Raw genomic sequence first — 25730 nt, 5'->3', positions numbered from 1 at the left:
TGCGTCATGGGAGTGGGCTGGGCTGGGCGCGGTGCATCCTGGGCGTTTTGGCGGTGCCTGAGTCGGAAGTGGCGGCGCTGAACTACAACGCAGTGTGTCTCGGGAGGCCTACTCCAGGCCTAGTGGGAGGGGACAAGACTCGGTGAGAGGACGGCGGGAGCCCGGTAGGGCGGGTAGGCGGGGCCCAGCTGGGATCCGCCCGCCCCGGCGCACGAGCTCCGGCCGCCCTCCGCCTGCCTTCGCGTGGAATGGGGCGAGCGGCCGCCGTCGTCTCGGGGATGTTGAGACCCTATCCTTTCCCCTCAGCGCCACCATGGCCGGCTGCGAGCTGCCCATGGGCACTTGCCCAGACATGTGTCCGGCCGCCGAGCGCGCCGAGCGCGAAAAGGAGCGCCGCCTCCACCGCTTCGAGGTGGCGCCGGGGTGCGGTAGCGACCCGCCCCGCGCGGACCCGCAACGCGCCGTGAAGGAGTACAAGCGGCCGGCCGCCGGCAAGGCGCGGCCCCCGCCGAGCCAGCTGCGTCCGCCGTCCGTGCTGCTGGCCACCGTGCGCTACCTGGCCGGCGAGGTGGCCGAGCGCGCCGACGCATCCTGCGCGGAGGTGGCCAGCTTCGTGGCGGACCGGCTGCGCGCCGTGCGGCTGGACCTGGCCCTGCAGGGCGCGGGCGACGCCGAGGCGGCGGCGGTGCTGGAGGCGGCGCTGGCCGTGCTGCTGGCGGTGGCGGCGCGGCTGGGGCCGGACGGGGCGCGCGGGCGGGCTGACCCGGTGCTGCTGCAGGCCCAGGTGCAGGAGGGCTTCGGATCCCTGCGGCGCTGCTACGCGCACGGCGCCGGGCCGCATCCCCGCCAGGCCGCCTTCCAGGGTCTCTTTCTGCTCTATAATCTGGGTGAGTTGGGATCTCCGCGGCGGTACGGGGTAGGGGCGGTGCCTCCGTGGGGACAGTGGAGGCCGGGGAAGGAAAGAGAAGCTTTGCAATCTCGCCATTAGCTCCCTCCCCATCCCTGCCTTCTAAATGTGTGTCGAGTGAATGATCCCCCGAACCCCCATGTGGGCCTTCTGGCCTGTCCCTTCCCCGATTTGGGTCTCAGTTTTGGGGGTAATAAAAATGGAGAGGACGGGGTTGGAAAGGAAAAATTGGCCTAGTGATTTTCAAACTTTTTTTTAACTCCCTGTTTAGTACTGCACAACGGCCAAGAATATGTCTGACACATAAGTTTCAAGATATTAGCTCCTTCTATGAATGGACGGTGCATTCTAATAATTCTGTCGTATTTAATTGTAATAAAATGCTCTTGGTTTCAAAACCCACTAATGGGTCAGAAGCCTCAGTTCACAAAAGTGGCCCCAGGTTCCAGTGTCCATGATTCTCCTGGAAGGGAAACAGAGGCAGAATGTCCTCGAAGGCCTTAACTGGGTGGACACCTGAGTCAGCTTTTGGGGGCAAGTGGAGAAAGGGCTGTGGATTTGAAGTCAGAAAACTTGTATTTTGTTGTGTCAAATTCTACTACATTGGAACTCTGAGACAGCCCTCGGGCAAGTCGTGAACTTATCTGGGCCTGTCTCCCTCATCCAAAAACAATGCCTCCCTTCGGTATAAGGATCCAGACTGTTTGGAGGGGGCTGATGGAAAAAAGCCTGCGGAAAGGGAGCTTGGCCCGGGGGGGCGTGGCCAAAGCGGAAGGTAGGCGGGCCAAGGTCGGAGGTGCGCTTGGCGGTAGGCGGAAGGTGGGCGGGGCTGAGGACCGAGCCTTTGGGAGGAGAGATCCCAGAGGCCTAACGGGACAGGATGGAAGGTGGCCGGGTATGGGAAAGACAAGTTCTCCTCACCCTGGCTTCCGCCCTCACAGGCTCGGTGGAGGCCCTGCATGAGGTCCTGCAGCTGCCTGACGCCCTGCGTTCCTGCCCGGCCCTGCGCCGGGCCCTGGCTGTGGACTCGGCCTTTCGCGAAGGCAACACTGCCCGCCTGTTCCGCCTGCTCCGCGTCCTGCCCTACCTGCAGAGCTGCGCGGTCCGGTGCCACGTAGGCCGTGCTCGCCGGGGAGCCCTGGCCCGCCTCGCTCGTGCCTTGAGCACCCCCAAAGGCCAGACCTTACCTCTGGGCTTCATGGTCCACCTCCTGGCCCTGGATGGGCCCGAAGAGGCGCGGGACCTGTGCCAGGCCCACGGACTGCCCTTGGATGGACAGGAAAGGGTTGTGTTTCTCCGAGGTCGCTACACTGAGGAAGGACTGCCACCTGCTGGCACCTGCCAAGTGTTGGTGGGGAGCAAACTTGCAGGGCGCACCCTGGAGGAGGTGGTCATGGCTGAGGAGGAAGAGGAGGGTGTGGACAGACCCAAGTCCCCAGCATGAGGAGGGGCCGGGCACTCTCCCAGGGGCCAGGACCGGCTCTGAGCACTCAGGTTTCTTTTTTCATAATTCCTACACAATAGAAGTGTTTTATTTGTTTTATAGGACAATAACTGCTTGGTTGATTTGGGGGAGGGCAGGGAGGAGTTGAGACAGGGTAGGGGTATACCCTGAGGAAAGCATCTCATTCCCCTCCGGTGTCCCCAACTGGTAGGACCCTAAGCCGTTGTCTCAGAAGCTTGATAGGGTCCGGTGATTGGGCCTCAGGTTGGTATCAGGGAAGACTGGGACACACCCAAGGAAAACTGGAGTGGGAGAAGGTCAGGTTGAAGGCCCTGGGGAGCTGGGGTCAGAGGTCAGCCACAGGCCGTAGGGTGGCCGCTGCACCCTCCAGGGCCACCACCAAGATGCTGAGCTGCCTCTGCACTTCAGCCCAGGCTGCCGATCCAAGGCTGGTGTTCATGGCCCTGGCGCAGGCATTGGCCAGGCCAGGGAATGTGGCTACAGAGCCGGTGCGGGGTGCCCAGAGCACGTGGCTGGTGGGAGACAAGGGGGGAGCAAAGTCACTCAGGGACCAGGAAAGAGAGCGGCTTCAGCCTGGAACGGGCTCATCGGTACATAGCAAGGCACAGGGGCACCTCCCCACTGCCTCTGAAAGCTGGGACCCTGAAAGCAGTGGTGGTGAGAGACCGCTTAGAGTCCCAAGGTGACCTTGACGGATTTGCTGCCATCCTTTGAGCCCCAGCTGTTTCAAGGGGCTGGGCTGTGCTCTAAAGGCCAGGAAATTTCTTAGCTCCTCCTCCCTCCAGTGGCTGCCCCTGCCCAGCCTCCTCGCATTGCACCTCCCAAGAGCTTTGGAACAGGCTCACCTGTAGTAGTGTTCCTCTGGGAAGGCTCGCGGGTTTAGGAAGCTCCGCTCCAAGAGCATCAGCTGGTCGTTGAGCATCCGGACCTGCAGGGGGCTGGAAGCGGCAGGACCTTTGTCACCCCGAAACCAGCAGCCCAGTGGCCAGCCTGCCTCCTGCCCCAGAAGCCGCCCTCCCAGACACCTGCTTGCTGCCCTCGCTCACTCAGGGGAGCCTTTCTGCAGCGCGGATCGGTGCTGCTCCAAGGCCGCGGCTGCGCCCTCAAATTTCTCCACTGCAGTCACCAGACGCCCTGTGGGGAACAGCCAGCATCTTAGCCCTGGAGGGCAGGGCTCCCCACACCTCCGTGTCAAGGGGGCTCCATACCCAGGCTGATGCTGTGCTGCTCCAACAGGCCCCCCAGGTTCTGCTGGGCAGCCTGCAGAAAACTTCGGAGGGTCTCTCCATAGTCACTGACGTTCAGAGGAAGGAAGAGGCTGTCGCTGAGCCTAAGAAGCACGCTCCCTGCTGTCCGGGCCACAGCCTGGTGGCTGCTGAAGCCTGCGGGGAGGGTGACCAGGCCAGGGCTCAGTCTACGGCCCCTCCTCCCCCAACCTCGGGATTCCCCTTGCCCGTCCCCTCCTCACCAGGGTCCACAAATTTGTCCACGTAACCAAAGGTGTCGAAGGCTGTGTGGTAAGTAGGGTAGATCCTGGCTGAGGTCTTGCTCTAAGGGAACAATGCCATGGTGACAGGTTTGGGATGAGAAGGGGGCGGGGGATGTACCAACAGTGAGCTACAACAGAAGGACATTACCTCAAATCATCCCTACAGCCACGAAGTAGGTTCTAGAATTCCACTTAAAGAGGAGGAAACTGAGGGCTCAGAGATTACATTACCTGCCTGACCTCACAGCTAGTAGTGGCCAAGTTGGGTCAGCTGCCAGTTTCCAATTGCATACGATGGAGAAGGCTTGGGAGTCAAATGAGAGGATTCAAATCCCAACTCTACCACCCAGGAGCGGTAGGGCCATGAGGGGAAGAAGGGGCTTTTGGAGCATCAGGCAGGAAGACCAAGCTGGGCACTCCATGTCCCTTACCTCCTTTCATCCTGCACACCATTGCTGCCAATTCATCCCTGTTTCATACTCTTACTTAATCTATTCTGGGGTAAACATGTTCTCATTTTTTAAGATCTCAAATCAGGATGCCTCTTTAGTTTTAAGATTTTATTACATATATTTTTAAAGATTTTCTTTATTTATTTGACAGAGAAAGACAGTGAGAGAGAGAACACAAGCAGGGGAAGTGGAAGAGGGAAGGAGCAGACTTCCCGCTGAGCAGGGGGCCTGATGTGGAACTCGATCCCAGGATCCCGGGATCATGACCTGAAGGTTAATGACTGAGCCACCCAGGCGCCCTAAGATTTTATTTGTTTAAGTAATCTCTACTTCCAACGTGGGGCTTGAACTCATGACCCCAAGATCAAGAGTTGCATGCTCCTTGAAAAGCTGAAAAGCCAGGATGCTTTTCAAGTCAATGTCATCCTACATCTAACTGGCAGTGTGCCCCCGCACGCCACCCTCCCTCCTCCGCCAATAGTGCATATCAGTGTCGCATCTTAAAATCGGCAGTAGCTTAAATTGGTTAAAATAACATAGGCGAGCATAGACAGATGCTCAGAGAGGCTAAGTTTCTTAAGCTACTGAGTGAGTGAGCCAGACTCAGGCTGCACTAGAGAGGCTCTAAGAGAGGAAGGGGCTGGGGGAGCAACATACCGAGCTGGGGGACAGAGGGGTACGCACTCACCCGGTCATAGGTGTAGGCGATGTCCATGGAGGAGATGCCCAGAAAGTGAATGAACGGCGCATAGTCGCTGCCAGCGCCCAGAGAGCCCAGGCTGCGAAAAGAAAGACGGTGGGGCTGGAGGGCACTGGACCAGCCCGCCCTCCCCGGGGCCCCTGTCCTGGCCCTGGGCTCACCTGGGGACCACGCCGTAGGCTAGGCTGCTACGGTTGGAATACCGGATCCAGTTGTCGTAGATGCTGAGGCCAACCGGGCTTGGTGCGGGGATCTGACCCGGAGGGGAATCTAGTCTGGGGCCGGCCCCTCCCCAGGCCCAACAGGTGGCCCTCCGCCGGGCCCACCCGAGTAGCCATCCTAAGCACAGGCCTGAGGGTCCTCCAAGGCCTGCTCCCAGCCTCAGTCCCGCCTCCAGGCCCCTCGGATCAGGACCGGCTCCAGCCCCGCTCGCCCCGCCCTCGCCATCCTCCCTGCCCCGCCCCTTTCACCTGTTTGGTGGCGGCGAAGATGACGCTCTGGACCGGGGGCGTCCCCTGCGCCCTCAAAGTGGCATTGGCTGTGGGCAGACCGCAGAAAGACTATTCGGGCCGCCGCCCCTTCGTTCTCCCTGTCCCAGTCAGCCCAGCCGCCGCCCCCCATACCAAACACCGAGATGTCCACGTTGATGTAGGCCACGGTGCGCTCCTGCAGCTTGCTGAAGAATTCCTGCGGGTCGGGGGGCCGACGTGAGCCCGGCCAGCCTCCGCCTCGGGAATCCGTCCACCGCCTGCCTCGCCGGGCTCACTCACCTCGGTGAATTCTGTGGAGCCGATGAGCCCAAACTCCTCTGCCCCCCAGCTCGCGAACACTATGGATCTGCGGGGACGCCAGGTCCCTGCGGAGGGGGATAAAGGGCTGGAGGACAGGGTCGCCGGATCTTCGGGGTGGCTTGGGGGGAACGCTGAGGACGTGGAGAGTTTCCGTCCCCCTTCTCCCAGCCTCCCGCGAGTGCTGGGACCCCATCCCAACGCTGCCCTCTGTGCCAATCCCAGGTGGTCCCTTCTACCAGAATGCCCTGCCTCCCCCTTCCTTAGAGGGGAGTAGGGACCTCTGGACCCTCCATGCCCAACTGTCTCCTTCCGGCATCCCATGCCAAACTCTCCTGCAACCTTCACTCGGTGATAATACAGTGAGGTTCTCCTTAGGGCCTTAAGGGACAGAGCCTTACTGTCTCCATTTCAGAGATGAAGCTGAAGTTAAATGGCTTGCCCAGGGTTACACAGCTGGTAGGCATGAAGCCAGGGTTCAAGTCCAGAGTCTGGCTCCAGAGTCCAGGGGCTTAAGGAATTGGCCACCCCGCCTCCCACAGCCCCCGGCAGCCTACAGCACCACATGTCCCTGTTTGTGCTCCCATCTTGAATTCCATCTCCGTGTCCTTTGATCCTTTCTCAGCTTTCTGTTTTAATTTTATCTTTTTAAGTAGACTCCATGCTCAGCATGGAACCCAATGCAGAGCCCAACTTGGGGCTTGAACTCATGACCCTGAGATCTAGACCCGAGCTGAGATCAAGGGTTGGATGCTTCACCAACCGAGCCACCCAGGCACCCCTCTCAGCTTTTTGTTTTAAATCCAAATCATTAAAGTATAAGAGGATTATGTGCTTGCCATGACTAATTCTCACACGCTTTCCTGCCCAAAATGCATAGCCTGACTCTAATCAGATGAATCCAAATTAAGGGACCCTCAACAAAGTAACATGAGGATCATAAAAGAATTAAGGAACTCTCACAGATGACACGCTTCACTCCCACACATGCAATGTGTGACCCTGCGTGGACACCTTGGGTCAGAAATTTCTTTTGCTCTTTAAAGGTCATCATAAGAACAGGTAGCAACATCGTTCTTTTGCTGATTCTGATCATTACATTGTGGCCATGAAAGAAAACGTCCTTATTTTTAGGAAATACACCGTGATATGTTTGTGGGTAAAGGTGCGGCGTTTCTGCAACTTTCAAACACTCCAGAAAACAACAGAGAGAGAAAGAGCTAACGTGGTAAAATCTTAGTATAAGGAGTATCTGGGTGAATGGTGTCCAAGGCTCCTTTGCACTGTTTTGGCAAGTCTCATGTAAGTCTGAAATTATTTCAAAATAAAATGCTTGTGGGGCGCCTGGGTGACTCAGTTGGTTAAGTGACTGCCTTTGGCTCAGGTCATGATCCCAGGGCCCTGGGATGGAGACCTTACATCTGGCTCCTTGCTCAGCAGGGAGCCTGCTTTTCCCCCTCCCTCTCCCTACTACTCTGCCTGTTTGTGCTCTCTCTCTCTGTGTGTCAAATAAATAATATATATATATATATATATATATATATATATATATATATATATATTTAAAATTAAATACTTGGGGCGCCTGGGTGGCTCAGTGGGTTAAAGCCTCTGCCTTCGGCTCGGGTCATGATCCCAGGGTCCTGGGATCGAGCCCCGCTTCAGGCTCTCTGCTCGGCGGGGAGCCTGCTTCCCTTCCTCTCTCTCCGCCTGCCTCTCTGCCTACTTGTGATCTTTGTCTGTCAAATAAATAAATAAAATCTTAAAAAAAAAAGATTAAAAAAATTAAACAATTGAACAGAGACAGAAATTCCTACACTACCAAAGGGGGTAAAGCCACACTCCCAGTCTCTCTCCACAAGCCCCTCCCTCCGCTATCAGTTGATCTCAACCACACCTGCGGTTTTACCAGTCCTGGATGCCAGGAACTCCTCACTGCATGTCTGGAGTCTCTTTTCTGAGCCTGGAGATCGGCACCTTCAACTGCCTGCTTGCCCTCCCCCCCAGGAATGTCTCTTAGGCACCTCAAAATCAATGTGAAGGGGGACACATGTATAAAGATGTAATTTATGACATCAGTACCGTAAAGGGGAAGGACAGAACTCCATAGGAGTAGAGTTTTGTATGAGATTAAGTTAGTATCAATTCAAATTATATAGTTAGAACTTTAGAATGGTGGTGAAAGTTCTAGAGTTGGATAGTGGTGATGGGCGTACAACACGGAATATACTTAATGCCACTGATCTGTACACTTAAACATGGTTAAGGGCATGTGGGGGCTCGGTCACTTGGGCATCTGCCTTCAGCTCAGGTCATGATCTCAGGGTCCTGGGACGGTGTCCGGCATGGGGCTCCCTGCTCAGCGTGGAGCCTGCTTCTCCCTCTCCCTCTGCCTCTGCCTCTGCTCCTCCCGGTACACCCCACCCACTTGTGCTCTCTCTCTCTCAAATAAATAAATATATTTTTTTAAAGCTTAAAAAAAAAAAAAATCCTGTGCCATCTTCCCGCCAACCTCGGACTGAATTCCAAGCTCCCCAGCTGGGCGGCCCCCTGGTCCAGGCCCACCTTTTCACTTGCTATGCCCTCCACCTGGATCCCCACCCCACCCCAAACTGCCAGCTCTACAGGGAGGCCTTCCTGAGCTCAGGCTTGTGCCCGGACAGCCCCTTAGATCGTCCTCATGGCGACGCCTTCGCATGCAGCAACTCGGGTGTTCACTGTGGGGTCTGCTGTGCCTAGAACTGGCTTGGCGTAGGGCAGGCACACGGGACACATTTGTTAACGACTGTCTGTTATCCGTGCCTCAACTGTGCTGAAGCTCCCTGAACGCAGAGGCTGGAGACCACCTTGCTCCCTGCGGCACCTGGCCTCGCTCCCCTGGAGGGGCACGGGAGACTCTCGGAAGCCTCTGCACCAGTCCCCCACATCCCAACGGGGCGACTTGAGCTAGGCCAGGGCTGGTGTCCATGCAGATCGGCCCCCAGGGGCCTCGGGCTTGGCACAAGTGAGCGCTGGAGCAGGAGACAGAGGAGGTGGGACAGGACGCCTGCGAACTTAGGGAGGCGCGGGCTGGAGGTGACCACCTGCTGGGACAGTCCCTAGACCAGGGACCGGGGCAGCCTCACCCTTCTTCAGCAGGGTCCCCAGGACTCGGGAGAGCTCCAGGAGGACGGCAGTACCACTGCTGGGGTCCACGGCCCCGTGTACCCAGCTGTCGCGGTGGTTTCCGTACAGCACGTAGCGGTCTGGCGAGAGGAGTGGACACTCAGACACCCCGGGGAGTGTGGGCGGGGCCAGCCAGGCCGGGCGCAGGGGGCGTGGCTAGAGATGCCCGGGGCGGGGCCCGGCCCGAGGGGCTCACCTGGCTCCACAGCGCCGCGGATGATCCCCAGGACGTTGGAGGAGTTCCGCAGCTCCCGGCGGTTGTGGACACTCACGTTCACCTGGCTTGGGGAGCCCAGGGGGCGACCAGAGGCTTGGCCTTGCCCACTCCCGCTCCCAACCCAACGCAGGGGAAACTGAGACCCAGAGCGAGAAAGGGACGCCACCAAGTCTCTGGCCCGCAGGTAACTAGAGAGGCAGCAAGGCCCTCCCGCACCATCCTTCCCTGCCCCCTCCCACCAACCCCAGGAAATCCAAAGACCAAGATCTAAAGACAAAATCTTTCTTATGCCGGAAGCAAAAATCAAAACTTTTTGTTTGCTTTTTCCTCTGCCGCCTCCCACTCCCAAACAGCTCCTCCTCCTTGCTCCCACCCTGACCCCAGGCTGGAAGCCCTCCCTCCTCTTAAGTTACAGGTGGTTTTTTTTTTTCTTCTTTTTTTAAGATTTCATTTATTTGTCAGAGACGGAGAGAGCTGAGCCCAGGCAGAGGGAGAAGCAGGCTCCCCACTGAGCAAAGAGCCAGGCATCCCTTAAGTTACAGTTTTAAACTAAAACTTACAGTGTCAGCTGGTGACCCAGACCCTGTCTCCACCCGTCCTCCACCCCACCCTCTGAGGACCCTGGGACTCAGTAGAGGCTGGGGGCCCGGCTCACCCCCGCTCTGCTCTTGGCCAGCCTGGAGGAAGGAATGGGGGCGGAGGGAAAGAAGGTGCACAGCCCTAGGGGTTCTCATCTCCTTGTGCACTGGGCCCCGAGCCCTAGTCCCAACCCTGGCCTGCTTCCTGGACGCCCTCCGGATCCCTGGAAAGGACCAAGTCCTCCATCACTCTGGGAGTGTGGAAAAAAGGTGAGACTCCCCAGAACCCCCTGTGGGGGGCCCAACTTAGGCCAAGGACTGGGGGCACTGGATGCTCATGATACCCCAGGCCAGGCCCCTTTGCTCAGAAGACTGCATGGACTACTTTCCAAGAACCCCTTCCCCCCACACACCCCTGCACAAGCCGCCCTTCCCCTATGAACTCTCCACTGGTGTTGTTTAATCAGCACTTAATATTAAATGTCCTCTATTCACCAGGGGAAAAAAGGAGGAAGCAAGCCCCACTCTTCTGATTCCAGTTCTTTCCATGGACTCATTCAGTTAAGTACTTATTGGATATTTAGCAGGCACTGGGCAGTGACTGAGACAAACACAGCCCCGCCCTTGAGGGACGTCCCTCCCCCAAGAGCGAGACAGAGTCTGAGGAACTGAGCGACTGCAGGGGAGAATTGGCTGAAGGAAAATGGGGAGGATACTAAGAGGTCCACCCCTGAGAGGTTACCTGGTGGCAGGTGGGAAAGTTAGTGCTGGCCAGGAATGGCAGGAGTATGGGGAAGGGTGTTCCAGGCAGAGGGAACAGCGAGTGTGGAAGTCTTGGTTTGGGAATGAGCTTGGCATGTTCAAGAGAGGGGGTGGCCGAAGTGTGGAGGTCAGAGGTGAAGTGGGCGTGAAACTCCACGGGGCCTTGTGGGCCACGCAGCTGTTTCACTGGCTTTCCCCAAGACAGGACAGGTGGGTGTTCTGGAGTCAGGGGAAGGTTGGGAGAGAGAAGAAAGGGAAAGGCTAGGCCTTGAGGTGGACAGGGAAGCATAACCAGGGAAGAGGAGGCAGAGGAGAGGAGCCATGAGGAGGAGGGGCCCCAGCTCACCTGTCTGCTGGGAAGTCACCATCAGACCGGAAGCCAGGCCCCAACCTGTAGTCACAACCCAGTGCTCCCTGCCAGGCAGCCGGGGCCATGGATCCCTGGAGGTTACTGGGGAGGAGGTGAATGGTGTGGGCATTGAAGGTTGGGGCCACTGGAGGGTGGGTAGGGGTCCCCGGGGGTGGGGGGCGGACACCAGAGCTCACCAGAGAAGGATTTTGGCATCATCAAAGCCAATGGGTTGAGCGGGAATTGGAGGAAATCCAGGGGCAGCATCAGGGTCCAGGCGAAAGGAAGAGGGATTGGCTGGAAGGTAGGGAGTCAGGGGATCCCCAAAATACTCATAATAGGAGCCTCGCTCCACCCCGGACGGAGGCAGGCCCCAGGAGTTTGGGAAGGTCTCGTTGGCGGAGCTCTGCCCGTCGTTGATGTCTGCGGGGTCCGTGTATACCAACACCCCAGCGACTCCGTACTTGGCAGCGTTCACAGCCTGAGGGAGGTGAATGAGACTGTGTTTAGGGCAAGGGGGAGGTGGGCCCAGATCCTGTTTCCCGCTTCCTTCCTTGATATGGAAGATCTGTCTTCCCACGGGCAAGAGGATGTTGGTACCAGTCCTTGACTGCAGTGCGGCTGGAGGCAGCAACGGACCGTGGGGCATAGGTGGGCAGATGCTGATCAGCACGGAGGGCACAGAAACGGAGCATCGAGCCACAGCTGCCAGGCGGCTGTCTAGGGGAACAGGGTATGTGCGTGCGGCCATGGGCACAATGGCCCTGTTCATAGGATCCAACAGCGGGGATCGCCCCAAGTGCCCACTGGGAGGAGTGGATGAGCCAGTGGGCCCCCACGTGCAAGAGAATATCATTCAGCCTTCGGAAGCAATGATGCTCGGGCTGCGCATCCACGTGCCTTGAAAACATGACGATCGGTAAGAAGCCAGACACAAAAAGACAGATAGTGGGGCGCCTGGGTGGCTCAGTGGATTGAGCCGCTGCCTTCGGCTCAGGTCATGATCTCAAGGTCCTGGGATCGAGCCCCGCATCGGGCTCTCTGCTCCGCGGGGAGCCTGCTTCCTCCTCTCTCTCTGCCTCTCTCTCTGCCTGCGTCTCTACCTACTTGTGATCTCTCTCTGTCAAATAAATAAATAAAATCTTAAAAAAAAAAAAAAGACAGATAGTGTGCGATTCCTCTGATGTGAGGTTTCTAGAACAGGCGAATTCATACGTTTCTAGAACATGGATGAGAGGTTCCTGGGAGCTGGGAAGGGGGGAGCGTGAGTGTTTAAAGGGCACAGAGTTTCATTGGGAATGATGGAGAGTCCTGGAAATGGATGGTGGTGACGGTTGTCCAACACCGTGAAGGTGCTTAAGGGCCAGCATTAAACACTGGAGATTTGGGGCGCCTGGGTGGCTCAGTGGGTTAAAGCCTCTGCCTTCAGCTCAGGTCATGATCCCAGGGTCCTGGGATTGAGCCCCACATCGGGCTTTCTGCTCAACAGGAGGCTGCTTTCCTCTCTCTCTCTGCCTGCCCCTCTGCCTACTTGTGATCTCTGTCTGTCAAATAAATAAATCTTAAAAACAACAACAACAACAACAACAAAAAAAAACACTGGAGATTTATTTTATAATTCAATTCGATTTAATTTTATACTGGCGTGTTTTAGCAGCATGAAAACAAAACAGGACCTCAGAAAAAGAAAAAGAACAAGGACGCAATTAATGCACCCATCGAGAATGATCTGCAGGATGTATTAAGGTAAACAAACAAACAAAAGTGCTGTTTGAAACAGTGGGTGTAGTACGCGGCTTTTACAGAAGGGGGAGATAAAAAGTCATATGCACCTCTTCCAAAGAAACTGGGGGTAGATCCCCCCAAAACTAAAACAGACAAATCAGTGGGTTACCTCTTTGGAGGATGGCGTTACAGGAGACCTTTTCCACTCGACTTTTTTTTTTTTTTAAAGATTTTATTTACTTATTTGTCAGAGAGAGAGAGAGAGCGAGAGAGAGCACAGGCAGACAGAGAGGCAGGCAGAGACAGAGAGAGAAGCAGGCTCCCCGCCGAGCACGGAGCCCGATGCGGGACTCGATCCCAGGACGCTGGGATCATGACCTGAGCGGAAGGCAGCCGCCCAACCAAATGAGCCACCCGGGCGTCCCTCGACTTTTTTTTTTTTTAAAGGGAAATTCTATGATCTGTGTAATCAGACCATGCCTCTTCCCTCTTTTCTTTTCTTTTTCTTTTTTTTTTTTTTTTGCAGCTTTTATTATGGGCACCTCTTTCAACTACAGATAACGTAAAATTTACTGCTCTCTCTACTTTATAGCACAAAGTTCAGCGGGATGAAGGACAGACTACATTACTACACGGTCATTGCCACCTCCCACTGAGTTCCTCATCTTGCCAACCTGAAACTCCGGAGTCACCAAACACTAATCCCTAGTCCTTTCCCTCACTCTATACTTTTTTTAATTAAAAAAAAAAAACACTAATTTTTTAAAACCACAGATATGACATACTTAGTCAAAATTTTTAGTTGAAACGATTCAAATATTCAGAACTCCTTTGCAGGAGAACTTGGACTCCAGAATAACAAAGGTGAACACTTTGCCTGATCCACTGATTTCCCAAGGCTCAGAGGGGTAAGAGGAGGCCTCCAGGGTCACATAGCACAACCCGAGTGCCCACAGTAGAAATGGAGCCCGCTGCTTCTGTCCCCACCCAGGGCTCGGTGCACCACCCAATACCACTCCATCCTGTCAGGGGCTGGCTCCCAGCCCACCCAGTTCCCTGCCCTGGCGGCGGCTGCTCACCTTGGCTCCCCGTCCTGCACCCCCGTAGCGGGTCAGCGCAATGGTGCCTTCCAGTTTGATGCCCTGAGTCTGTAGAGTCATAAAGTCTTCTTCCGTTCCGCGGTTGGCGTAGACGAGGAGGCCCTGGTGGCAAGAGGAGGTGATTCTCAGAGCCCGGCCCAGGAAAGAGGGGATGAGGACGGGAGAGCGCGGCTGCTGCGTGGCAGGGTGACCACGCTGGATTCGATTTTCCTGCCTCAGCCAGAGCTTGTAAACCACCAGGAGCAGAGTCCCCCCTGGTCTGGTCTTGAGTAAGGGCCGCTAGGGTTTGCAGAATGACTCGGTGATGGATAAAAGGAGCAGCAATGGAGAATGCGGGGAGGGCCCCGGGTCAGGAAGGGAGAAGCTGGGGTAGAACCAGAGGGAACGGGGCGTGGCGCTGGGCAGGGAGGGGATGTCCCAGACCCACCTGTGGGGTTCCCGGGGGAGCGTAGGCGGCATATGGGGGCACCACATCGGGCCCCGCCTGCTCCCCAGTCAGGTTCTGCTCGCTCTGGCGACAGGAGAACAGGACACTCCCGGTGGGATTCACTGTGGACAGGAGGAGGCATCAGGACTGGGCCTGGCAGCTCCCCCCACCCCGCCCGCACAGGTGTCCCCGGGCCTGAGCGGCACCTCACCAACAGCCACGCGGTTGGGCTGCTCCGGGCTGGGGAAGGACAGCAGCACTTCGTAGGCCGGGGCCTCAGCTGCGTCCAGGCCCGACTCTGGGTCCTGCCATCGCTGCAGCAGCAGCCGCACCAGGGCCTCATCCCGGGGGCTGGAGGCCAAGTGAGGCTCTCTGGAGAGTTCTCTGTAGGGTGGGCAGACGCATGGGCAGACGCAGGGGTAGGGGGGTGGCTCTGGCAGACGGGCGGGGAGGGGAGCCAGCCGTCTCACCTGAGGTTCTCTCGGATCCTGCTGGCATCCAGCTGCTGCATGATGGTCTCAAGGATCTCCAGGTCCAGGTCCTGGGAGACGCTGGAGGCTGGGACATTGGACCCTTTAGGGATGGCAAAGTGGCCCAGGATGATCCCCAGCCCCAAGAGGGCAGCGGCCCCCACCACCCCCCCAAGCACCTTCACCCACTGCATCCTGCGGCGTCTTGGCAAGCTGGGGTCACTTCTTATAGACGGGTGTCAGGTCTAGTTAACCATTACCCGGTGGGTGGCCCTGCCCTTTGGCCCCCAGCCGGTAGGGAGAGTCCGGGAGCATCCTGCAGGGAGGGCCAGGAGTGGTTCACAGCCATCTCAGTTCTGGCATCAGTCACCTGGAAGGGACCCCCAGGGGTGTCAATCCACACACAGGCATGCTGAGGCCCAGACAGGGACAAGGGCTTAGCCAGATCCACCAGTAAAATAGAGGGCCAAGCCCGAATGGGAACTCAGAGCCCCGGTTAGAGCAAGACTGGGCCAACTCCCTGCCATCCCCACCTGTCTCCTCAGTGTCATTTCTAATATATATTTTGAAAGACTTTATTTAGGAGCGCCTGGGTGGCTCAGTGGGTTAAAGCCTTTGCCTTCCGCTCAGGTCGTGATCCCAGGGTCCTGGGATTGAGCCCCACATCGGGCTCTCTGCACAGCAGGGAGCCTGCTTCCCTTTCTCTCTCTCTGCTTGCCTCTCTGCCTACCTGTGATCTCTGTCTGTCAAATAAATAAAATCTTTAAAAAAAAGACTTTATGTATTTGAGAGAGAGTGAGCAGGGAGTGAGGGAAATGGAGAAGCAGATTCCCTACTAAGCAGGGAGTCCCTTGCATGGCTCCATCCCAGGACCCCAGGATCATGACCTGAGCCGAAGGCAGGCCCTTAACCAACTGAGCCACCCAGGCGCCCCTCCTCAGTGTCATTTGATTTCCAGCATTTCCAGCCCTGGCTGCTGGAGGAGGTTTTGAGTTCAAATTGCCATCCTTGCTAGACATAGGCTGTGTGATGTTGGGCAATTCACTTAGCTTCTCTAAACCTGTTTTCTTAGCTGTGAAATGGGGATAATGGGCTTATTTCACAAAACCGGTGCTATTTCCATTAAAGAAGACGGCATCCATGGAAACATCTAGCCAGTGTCTGGCACCTAGTGGGAGCTCAGTAAGTGTTAGCCACTCCTGCCTCATCTGGATCCCTAAAATGTGAAGAGGGATGCACAAGAATTCTCCTTATGTATCCTGTAGGGGTCCCAGCTTATGGGAGGACATCGAATTCTAAGAGAGGGAGGCCGTTCTAGAGGTCAGAGCCAGGGAAGCTCATTGTTCCTTGGCTAGGTGACCTTCATCCCCTGAGCTTATCTGGAATCCATTCATCTGTTCATTCATCCATCCATCCTACTTACCCAACCACCCCCCAACCACCTACCCACCCACCCATCTACCCATCGTTTATTCACTCCTTCACTAATACCTGCAAACTTCATTCATTCATTTGGCTCTGTGCAAGACCCACGCCAGCCCCTGAGGAGGAGAAGGTGCCCAGATCCAGGTCCTGGATCTAGTAGGGAGACAGGTGGGCTTTGGGGTCAACCATGTGATAAGCGCCCCTATAAAGGGAGGACCAGTGTGTTTCCACTGGGGAGGATGAGGACTTCTGTCTAAGAGGGAACATTTGAGGGCATCTCCCGAGGTTGAGAAGGCATTCCGCATACAGAGGAGGCGAGGGATAAAAGGGCCAAAGCAAACGGCCCAGTGAGTGCACAGGGAGAGGGAGCGCACTTCCTCGGTACAAATGCTGAGCCTCCTCTGGGCCTCAGAGAGCTGGGCAATGTTGAGGAGCTCCCTGGGCTGTGACTCCTCCTACCCGCCATCGTCTATCCTGCCTTGGGTCTCTGGCAGCCATTGACTGTCCCAAAGATGCCCAAAGAGCTGGGGGAGCTGGGCCATGGAAAATGTGTGTGTGTGTGTGTGTGTGTGTGTGTGTGTGTATGTGGGTGTGTGTGTGAGATTTCACGGCCCACTCTTGGATCAGCCTCCTTCCTGCTCACAACCCTGTTTCATGGGCACCATCTGCCCCTCCCTCTCCCATGTCCATCTCCCTGCGTGCTGCTGGTCGGGAGGATTAGCATGTTAGTGTGGGAGGACCATGGAGGGGGCCTAGCGTGATCAGTGACTTCAGGCAGGCACACCAGGAAGCCACAGTTTCTGGCTGGGTGATTATCAGCGCTCCAGATATGACCTTGGATCTTATCAGAAGACCATCTGCGTAGGGAGCAGACGCAGTCCTGAGGACAGAGGAGCGACGCAGGCAGTGGGAGGGACGTCAAGATCCACTGATAAGCTGAAGAACAGACTTGGTAAGGACACGAGGAAGCAGCCGCCGCCTGTCCTACGCCACATGCTCCTGGAAGAATTCAGCCTCTTGGACCCAGGATGTTCCAGACAGGATACGTGGACAAGAGCGTGTGACAGCTGTGTGTGACATCTGAGATGTCCAGCTCTGGCTGTTGGAGTCAGCTGGTGTTCACACAGCTGTAGGCACCGGACGTGAGCCTGGTCAGTCTTCCTTTCCCCATCTTGGCTCGGTGGGTGGTGTGAGACAGTGTTATAGCATTGTAAGTCAAAGCCAAGGTCTGGAGCGCAAGGAGGGGAGGGCTGGGGTTTGAACCCTACTACAAACCTCTAGCTCCAGGGAATGACTTCATCCTGAGATTCCAAACACTGCAAGTGCAGGAAGAGCTGGTTGGCAGCACGACTCAAGACAGATTTTTCAAAATTCCTTGAACAAGTAAACTTGAGTTCCTTTGTCTCTTAAAAATTCCCCCCCCTTTTTTTTTACAGATTTTATTTATTTATTTGACAGAGAGATATCACAAGTAGGCAGAGAGGCGGGCAGAGAGAGAGGAGGAAGCAGGCTCCCTGCGGAGCAGAGAGCCCGATGCGGGACTCGATCCCAGGACCCTGAGATCACGACCCGAGCCGAAGGCAGCGGCTCAATCCACTGAGCCACCCAGGCGCCCCAAAAATTTCCCCTTTTTTTTGGTAGGAAAGAAAAGAACGAAAAGGCACATAGGGATTTAAAAGAAACACAAAGAATCCAGTCAGAAGAGATCTTAGGAATGTCTGGTTGATTTATAAGAGCTTCTCTGGGGGGTAAAGAATTTGCTCACCACGAGGAGCTGTCCGGCTCTGAACTTAACTGCACGTGACAGTGAAAAGTCATCGTGGCAGGTGAAAACCACGGTCGGCCTGGTGCAGCCAACGGTAAAAACAGCCAGACACAGCCGGGAAAGTGTAGGGACGAAGGTGGGGTTTGCTTTTTATTTTAAAAGAAAAAGTAATTCTCAGGAATCTTAACGGAGAAAAGGCGTATCTCACACCCGGAGAACAGACACCAGGACACAAAATGACATGGGTTCTGACACGAGGGCTGTCCCATCTCCTCGAGCAGAGATGGGAAGGGGACGGTTGAAGCCAAAAAGGGCTTCTGCAAAGACAAAGGCGCAGAAGCACTACAGATAGGATTAAAAGCTAAGCTTCTCTCTTTTGCTTCTTGAAAAAATGTTAATGGATCAGAAGACCGCGTTAGCGACAGGCTAGAAAACATTCCCGGGAGCTCCTTGTCAGTTCCACGGTCACGTCGACAAGCTAACTCTTCTCTCTAAACCTGGATTAACCCCCTGACCCACCCAGGTGCCCCTCATAAGTCTCCCTTTTATTTTTTGATTAATTTTAAATTTTTTTATTTTTTTATTAACATATAATGTATTATTAGCCTCAGAGGTACAGGTCTGTGAATCGCCAGGTTTACACACTTCACAGCACTCACCATAGCACATACCCTCCCCAATGTCCATAATCCCCTCCCCCTCTCCCAACCCCACCTCCCCCCAGCAACCCCCAGTTTGTTTTGTGAGATTAAGAGTCACTCATGGTTTGTCTCCCTCCCAATCCCATCTTGTTTCATTTATTCTTCTCCTACCCCCTAACCCCCCATGTTGCATCTCCACGTCCACATATCATGGAGATCATATGATAATCGTCTTTCTCTGATTGACTTATTTTGTTAAGCATGATACCCTCTAGTTCCATCCACGTTGTTGCAAATGGCAAGATTTCATTTCTTTTGATGGCTGCATAGTATTCCATTGTGTATATATACCACATCTTCTTTATCCATTCATCTGTGGATGGACATCTAGGTTCTTTCCATAGTTTGCTTATTGTGGACATTGCTGCTATAAACATTCGGGTGCACGTGCCCCTTCGGATCACTACATTTGTATCTTTAGGGTAAATACCCAGTAGCGCAATTGCTGGGTCATAAGGTAGCTCTATTTTCAACTTTTTGAGGAACCTCCATGCTGTTTTTTTTTTGTTAAGATTTTATTTATTTGACAGAGATCACAAGTAGGCAGATAGGCAGGCAGAAAAAGAGGAGGAAGCAGGCTCCCTGCTGAGCAGAGAGCCAGATACTAGCCTTGATCCCAGGACCCTGAGATCATGACCTGAGCCAAAGGCAGAGGCTTTAACCCACTGAGCCACCCAGGCACCCCATCCATGCTGTTTTCCAGAGTGGCTGCACCAGCTTGCATTCCCACCAACAGTGCAGGAGGGCTCCCCTTTCTCCGCATCCTCGCCAGCATCTGTCATTTCCTGACTTGTTAATTTCAGCCATACTGATAAGTCTCCCTTTTAATAGAAAGCTGGTTATAACCTTACACGAAGGTAACTTCCCACAGAGGGGAAATTCTAACCCGACTCCAGAGGCAGTAACCTCGCCCCAATGCTCAGCTATCTCAAAGGAAGAGCCCTCCCCCTCCCTCCACAAACACTGTGCTCTGTAGGGAGAGCTACGCCTATGGGACAAACACACCTGACTGAATGGAAACAGTGGTTGTGTCTCCCTACCCCTCCCTGCTAACTTATTAGACTGCTTCAGTGACAGGGGAGGAAAGGGGTGCGGGCTGTAAGAAGAGTAAGAACTTGACCCTGGCCAAAGAAAGCAAGAGATATTACCTGGGCATGAGGGATAAAAGCGACCTTGATATTCTGCCCTTTGAGTTAGAGCTATTAGGAGAGCCAAGAAGGGGCAACATGGAGGCAGGATGGAGAACCAGGAGGGGTTTGATAGGAGGGCTCTTGTCGCCAGAAAGGGGTCGCGGTTGGCAGGGGTCTTCTCCTGACCGACAGTCTGGGTAACACCGATGCTCGCCCCACAGTTGGCCACGCCAGCAGAGAAGTTGATGATGTTGGACGTTTCTCGAAATCCAGTTCGAGATGCCGGTGCCGGGCGTTATCCAGGCTCCCCTCGGGACCATAGGCTCTGATGTCGGACTGCTGTCGCTTGCTCTGTTTCTCGATGGACTCCTCAATGTACTTCCGATCATTCTCTTCTCGCGTGGCCTTGGCACTGAAGTTGGCATAGACATCCCGGTTCCGGGGAACGGGCCCAGGATCCAAGGTTTCTATCACTGCAAAGTCTTCACATACACGATGCAAGATGAAAGAGCCCACCCTCAGATGATCTCCCCTCCCGCGCCGATTCCTTCTCTGGGTCCTGTCTGGACTTCCTACCGGACGGGCCTGACCTCAGCATTTGTCCCAGCAGTCCTGATGCTGGTGTACAAGCAGGTCTGGTAGTGAGTCCCTAAGATATCTCTGTCACAGGCTTTTTCTGCTCCCAAGCCACAGCAGTATGGCGTTGGGGCCCTCCCTGAACATGTTGGATTGTGGTGCTGATGGAAACCATTTAAGGTAGCAAACTCATCTCCTTTTCTTTTCCCACTTCGCTCATCGATCCCACTGATGGCAAGAGTTCTCGGGTCCCTCCAGGACCCCTGACCTACGGTGCCAGTGCTTCCCACTTTCCCTGTCCTCCCTCCGGCCCAGTCCCTTGCAAAGCCTCTCCATCTGCCTACTCCTGTCTTGGCCACCTCCACTGGGGGAAAAACCTGACTCTCTGCCCACCCTGCACCTGTACCCTTGACCCTGAATGGGCCTGCGGAGTCACAGGACCTCACTGGTCTCGCTTTAAGTTTATGATCCCAAACCTCAAGCCAGCCCTCAGCACTGCCCAGCAATCCCACGGTGTTCGCCTGGGCCCCGCCGCCTTCTCACTCTTCCTCGCTCTTAGAGGGCAATTTCACCATCAGTCTGCTGTTCTGGCTTTCTGGAACGCCGTTCCCCCAGCCATCTTCGGGGATCCTCCCTCAGGTCCCCCGCATCTTTGCTGCGGTGTCGCTTCTCCCTGAGGCCGTCCCTGGGCCCCGGGCCCCCTCTGACATCCACCCCACTTTGGTTCTCTGGTCCTGAACTCCCACCACCCCACAAGAGGCTCCAGGTCTGGTCGGTGTCAGCCACAAGGGCAACGTTCTGGTGATAAGCGCTTCAATCCCCCATGGGATTATGGGGCTTTGAGAAAAATTGTTCCGGAAGATATTGACCAATTTTTATCTAACTTCGTAATCTTATTTCAGGATTCCTTCTGTTTTCTCCATATATATATATATATATATAGAGAGAGAGAGAGAGAGATTTCTTGATTGGATTGCTTTCTCGTAACCTCCTTTAAACTGGTTCTGTCATCTTACTGTCACCATCAACTTCCTCACAGAACTGAAGCATGCTCCCTGTCTAGTTGTACGGGACATGGGAATTTTCTCTGTCAATGACAGTTGTACGGGACATGGGAATTTTCTCTCTCTCTCTCTGCTTCAGTGGGAAGTCAGGCAGCCAGCTGCCGCCCAGGGGGGGATGGTCCCACTGGGGAAGTGTGTGAGGACTCAGGAGTGTGGCGGGTGTTGGGTGTTGGACCCTCAGGGAGCTCCCACTAGGAGTCCCCATCCCTGCCCTTGACTTGACTTACAAAGGGGAAGAGATTGATCCAGAGTCTCAAGGTAGCCACAGGCTCTGACCACCGCTCCCTAGTCTCTTTCTGCCCTTTGGAGTTAGACCAGGGGACTCCAACCTTGGGGGAGAGGGGCGTGGCCCCCTTCCAGTCCTACCCCAGCGCTTATCACCAGGACGTTGCCCTTGAGGCTGACACTGACCGACTGGGGTGGTGGGTGTTCAGGACCAGAGGATGGAGGGGGGGCGGGGATGTCCGAGGGGGCCCAGGGACCAGGCTCATTTTGGAGCGGTTGAACTCCCACGCTACCTGATTCCAAGGGCCCACACACAGGCGGTGAGTGGCGGCTCAGCTTCAGACAAGTTTATTACTGTGACCTGGAGAGGAGCTGCTGGCGTGGCTCCCCGGGGCAGTGTCTAGTCTCCAGCCTTGGGCCCGGCCAGGGCTGATGTTGGTGTCTGTGGGTCATGGGAGCCCCAGGCGACAGGATGAACAGTGCTGCCTTCTGGGAGCTGGGCTGCTCTAGGCTGGGGAAGGCATGCCCTTCCTCCCTACGGGCCACAGTGGGGCTGCCCCTGCACCTGGAACAGTGCCACGCCCTGGGTGGCCTGGGCATCCTCGGGGAAGGCCTGGGCATCCTCCTGGACGGCCTGGGCTCCCTCTGCGACAGCCTTCACCTCCTCCTGGAGGGCCTTTGCTTCCTTCCTTAGGCTCTCATATGACAAGGTTGGCTGGAACAGAAGGTTGCAGCGCCCAGAGGTGGGTAGCGACCCCAGGCAGGACAGCGGGAGGTGCCCTAGCAGGGCTGGGAGGCAGGGAGGAGGAGGCCTGGCCAGAGCACCTTACCAGGTTTTGCAGCTTTTCCCCCAGGGCCCGGTTGTCTGCTTGGATGGTGCTCAGTGACTCCCAAAGTCTAGAATTGAAAAATATCCATTCAGCCCACAGGCTCTTGTCCAAAGCAGCATCCTCCGGCCGCGGCTCCCATCTCCTGCATGAGCTGCGTGGCCTGGAGGAGCCGCCTGGGAACGGGTTTCCCTGGAGCCCAGTCTTCTTATCGTGGCAAAGCCACAGGCAGGGAGGGAACTGTTCTTCCCAAGTGGCTGGCAGCAAGAGACGCAGACGGGGGTGACGTGTGTTTTTTCTCTTCTTTAGCAAGGGAAGGACCGGCCACTCTAGGGAGCGGGCTAGCCATCCCACCCTGTTGGGCTGCAGTGGAGACATTGACAGAATTCTCTGTGGTTCCAGGCTAGCAAGAGGGTCAAGCCTGGAACCAGCCCTGCTTGAGTGCTCTGGGTATGAACAAAAGTGCTGACCACCCAGATCCACGCTCTGGGATCCCCCGTGCAGCCGCGAGGGACTGTGTCCCACTGCCCCACCCTGAGACCAGACCGCCCCACACCTGCTGCTTCACAGACCAAACTTCCCCATCTGGTTCTTGGGCAATTAAAGGAGGGGGGAGTCCCTTAGAGGCAGCCAGAGACTGCTTGCAGACCAGGTGTGCGGGCACACAGTCGACTGATGGGGAAGAGCTGTGGCCCCCAAGGCTGTGGGGCAGGTCCCGCTCACACAGGACACTGATGCTCGGGAGGCAAGGGACCTGCTGGCCAGTGAGGAGGACATCCAGAGCAGAACGGTGAGAAGGCAAGGGAAGGAGAGAAGGAGGAGGGTGAAGGGAAGATGCAAACCCAGGGCCACCAAGCCCCAGGCCCTGACCTCAGCGGGGGAAAAACCCTGTCACCCCTACCTGCCCCCACCCGTCCCCACCCAGCTCACCTCCTGCAGTCGCTCTGCAAATCGCTGATTTCCTTTGAGGTCCGCCGGGGGCCCCAGTCTTCCTTGTCCAGGAACTGGCACTCCTGGCTCTCTAAGACCCTGGGACGAGTGCGCAGAGGGTGGGACCAGAGAGTCTAGAGGTTGGGGGAGGGTGGGCCGGGCAGAATGGGGAGCGGGTGGAGGCAGCCCCAGGCCCAGGGCCTGTGCAGGGGTCTTCCCTCTGCCCACCCCAGGCTGAGTCCTGGCTCGGCTCTGAATGTTAGCGGAAGGAAGCCCCCTCCGCCTCCCTCCCCTGCACGCACACACGCAGCCTTACTCTTCAGGCTCGTTGGACTCAGTGGGCTCCGCTGTGCTCAGGAGGGTAAACAGGAAGGTCACGGTGGGTTCTGACTGCAGGTCTAACTTTTGCTCTGAAGAGGATAGCTTTGGCAGAGAAGGTGCCGTGGTGACGGCACAGCACGAGGCCGGTAGCATGGGGGATGTCCCCCTTCCTGCCACCCCTGCTCTCTGCCTTGGGAAGCCCCGGGGCTTCCTGTCACCTCTAAGCCTGGCTCCAAGGAGACCGGAGGGTCTTCTGGCTTTGGCTTCTCCGCAGGCTGTACTTCTGGCTTTACCACTGGCTCAGAGTAGGCTTTTTGTCTGCCCCTGGGAGACTGAAGGACACAGAAGCCCAGTTGGCAAGCCACGTCCAACAATCCTGCCGGTTTCCCTCTTGCCAGCCCTGTCTGGTTTCCTTGGGGCAGGCTCCACGACCAGTTCTGTCCAGCAAACCAGACCCGTCAAAATTAGGGTTACCACATTTAGCAACGAAAATACAAGGACACACAGTGCGATCTGAACTTCAGACGAAAAGCAAGCACTTTTAAAAAATTTAAGCGTGGGACACCTGGGTGGCTCGGTGGGTTAAAGCCTCTGCCTTCGGCTCAGGTCATGATCTCAGGGTCCTGGGATCGAGCCCCGCATCGGGATCTCTGCTCAGCAGGGATCCTGCTTCCCCCTCTCTCTCTGTCTGCCTCTCTGCCTACTTGTGATCTCCGTCTGTCAAATAAATAAAATCTTTAAAAAAAAATTTAAGCATGGGACACCTGGGTGGTTCAGTGGGTTAAGGTTCTGCCTTTGGCTCAGGTCATGATCTCAGGGTCCTGGGATCGAGTCCCGCATCAGGCTCTCTGCTCAGCAGGCAACCTGCTTCTCTCTCTCTCTCTCTGCCTGCCTCTCTGCCTACTTTACTTGTGGTATCTCTGTGTCTGTCAAATAAATAAAATCTTTAAAAAAAAAAAAAGGTTTAAGTATGCCATGCAATGTTTGGGCAGTGCTTATACTAAACAAAAGATTCATTATTTGTGTGAAATTCAAATTTCGCTAGGTGGCCCGTGTGTTACGTGGCAAGACGCCACATGTTGACAATATTTCATGAACTGAATCCCCGCAAATGCAAATTACTGGGTGTGGGAGCACGAGGGGCACCCTATTGAAAGGAATCCTATAGAAGCTTGTAAAAAAGGTAGAGAATCCCTCCCATTTTGGGTGTAGAAATTATCAAGGGGACGCGGAGAGGCGAAGAGTGTGCCATTCCAACCCCTGCGTTATGAGCACCCTCGTTCGTAACCCCCTTAATATTTCGCTGTCCCTGAACAATGGCCTGCTCAGACTGCCCAGGAGCCTCACTTCCCAGCACCAGCTTGAACTTTCCCCACCTGACGCTTTTGCCTATGCTGTTCTTCCCTCTCCCGTTCCCTCCCCGCTCTGCAATCTGAACCCAACATGCTCTTTTCTCTGCTGAGCAAATGCACCTCCCCTAGGATCCCCCCCTTCCCCTGGGACCCCCATGGATAGGTTCTCGTGGAGCCAGAGCTGGGTTGGGCCTGAGGATGTGTCTGTCTCTACAGGGCGGTGTTAGATGTCCCCCGGAGCAGGCTTGAAATAGCAGCTTCTCCCCGAATGGCAGAAGGTTGCAAGTCAAGCGATGGAATCGTCACCATTTTTCACTCCCAGATCTTCCAGAAGAATCTTGTACGCCTGCAGGCCTTGCGATGGAGGGCAGTCCAATCCAATGGCAAATAGTGACCTCAGCTGTGGCTGTACACAGAGCTTCCATCTGGGCTTTTGATAGGCCCGCAGGTTGGAGCAGGGATCCCACATCACGTGCTCTCCGCAGTGCGTCGAGCCTTTCCAGATGGCCTGAAGTTTTTTAATTCTCGTCCACATGATGGTAACAGGATCTTTTTTTTTTTTTTAAAGATTTTATTTATTTATTTGGCAGACAGAGATCACAAGTGGGCAGAGAGAGAGGAAGAAGCAGGCTCCCTGCTGAGCAGAGAGCCCAGTGTGGGGCTTGATCCCTGGGATCATGACCTGAGCTGAAGACAGAGGCTTCAACCTCTGTTGAACCTCAACCTCAACTGAGCCACCCAGGCGCCCCAATGGTAACAGGATCTTAGTGGCCAGCAATTCCCTGCAGGGAAAGGGGTGTTGCCTAACTCTGGGACTCAC

The 25730-nt window shown here is 55.6% G+C and overlaps 2 protein-coding genes across 2 annotated transcripts; one reads left to right on the top strand and one right to left on the bottom strand.

Annotated features, from left to right (window-relative positions):
• Nucleotides 1–92: 92 nt before the first annotated feature.
• SAC3D1 (SAC3 domain containing 1) lies at nt 93–2458 on the top strand. Its single transcript, XM_046016880.1, has 2 exons — nt 93–887; nt 1849–2458. The coding sequence occupies exons 1-2, from the start codon at nt 314–316 to the stop codon at nt 2349–2351; spliced, it is 1077 nt and encodes a 358-aa protein (XP_045872836.1). The 5' UTR covers nt 93–313; the 3' UTR covers nt 2352–2458.
• On the bottom strand, nt 2403–14807 carry NAALADL1 (N-acetylated alpha-linked acidic dipeptidase like 1). Its single transcript, XM_046016879.1, has 18 exons — nt 14595–14807; nt 14336–14508; nt 14125–14246; nt 13677–13799; nt 11070–11353; nt 10870–10974; nt 9163–9248; nt 8927–9046; nt 5784–5869; nt 5637–5700; nt 5484–5551; nt 5175–5266; nt 5002–5092; nt 3841–3922; nt 3581–3754; nt 3419–3506; nt 3218–3310; nt 2403–2884 (listed from the first exon to the last, which is right to left on the bottom strand). The coding sequence occupies exons 1-18, from the start codon at nt 14786–14788 to the stop codon at nt 2698–2700; spliced, it is 2232 nt and encodes a 743-aa protein (XP_045872835.1). The 5' UTR covers nt 14789–14807; the 3' UTR covers nt 2403–2697.
• Nucleotides 14808–25730: the final 10923 nt, after the last annotated feature.

This window comes from Meles meles, chromosome 8 (assembly GCF_922984935.1).
Source record: "Meles meles chromosome 8, mMelMel3.1 paternal haplotype, whole genome shotgun sequence".
In the NCBI taxonomy this organism is placed as follows: Eukaryota; Metazoa; Chordata; class Mammalia; order Carnivora; family Mustelidae; genus Meles; species Meles meles.
The sequence above is the reverse complement of the archived record's forward strand: the minus strand, read 5'-3'. Positions and strand labels throughout refer to the sequence as shown.

Coding starts and splice junctions, on each gene's coding strand:
- SAC3D1 (XM_046016880.1), top strand. CDS start 314: ATGGCCGGCTGCGAGCTGCCCATGGGCACTTGCCCAGACATGTGTCCG. Junction 888..1,848: donor CTTTCTGCTCTATAATCTGG/GTGAGTTGGGAT, acceptor CCGCCCTCACAG/GCTCGGTGGAGGCCCTGCAT.
- NAALADL1 (XM_046016879.1), bottom strand. CDS start 14,788: ATGCAGTGGGTGAAGGTGCTTGGGGGGGTGGTGGGGGCCGCTGCCCTC. Junction 11,354..13,676: donor GTGCAGGACGGGGAGCCAAG/GTGAGCAGCCGC, acceptor CACCTCCCTCAG/GCTGTGAACGCTGCCAAGTA. Junction 3,755..3,840: donor GGACAAATTTGTGGACCCTG/GTGAGGAGGGGA, acceptor CCCTCCCCGCAG/GCTTCAGCAGCCACCAGGCT.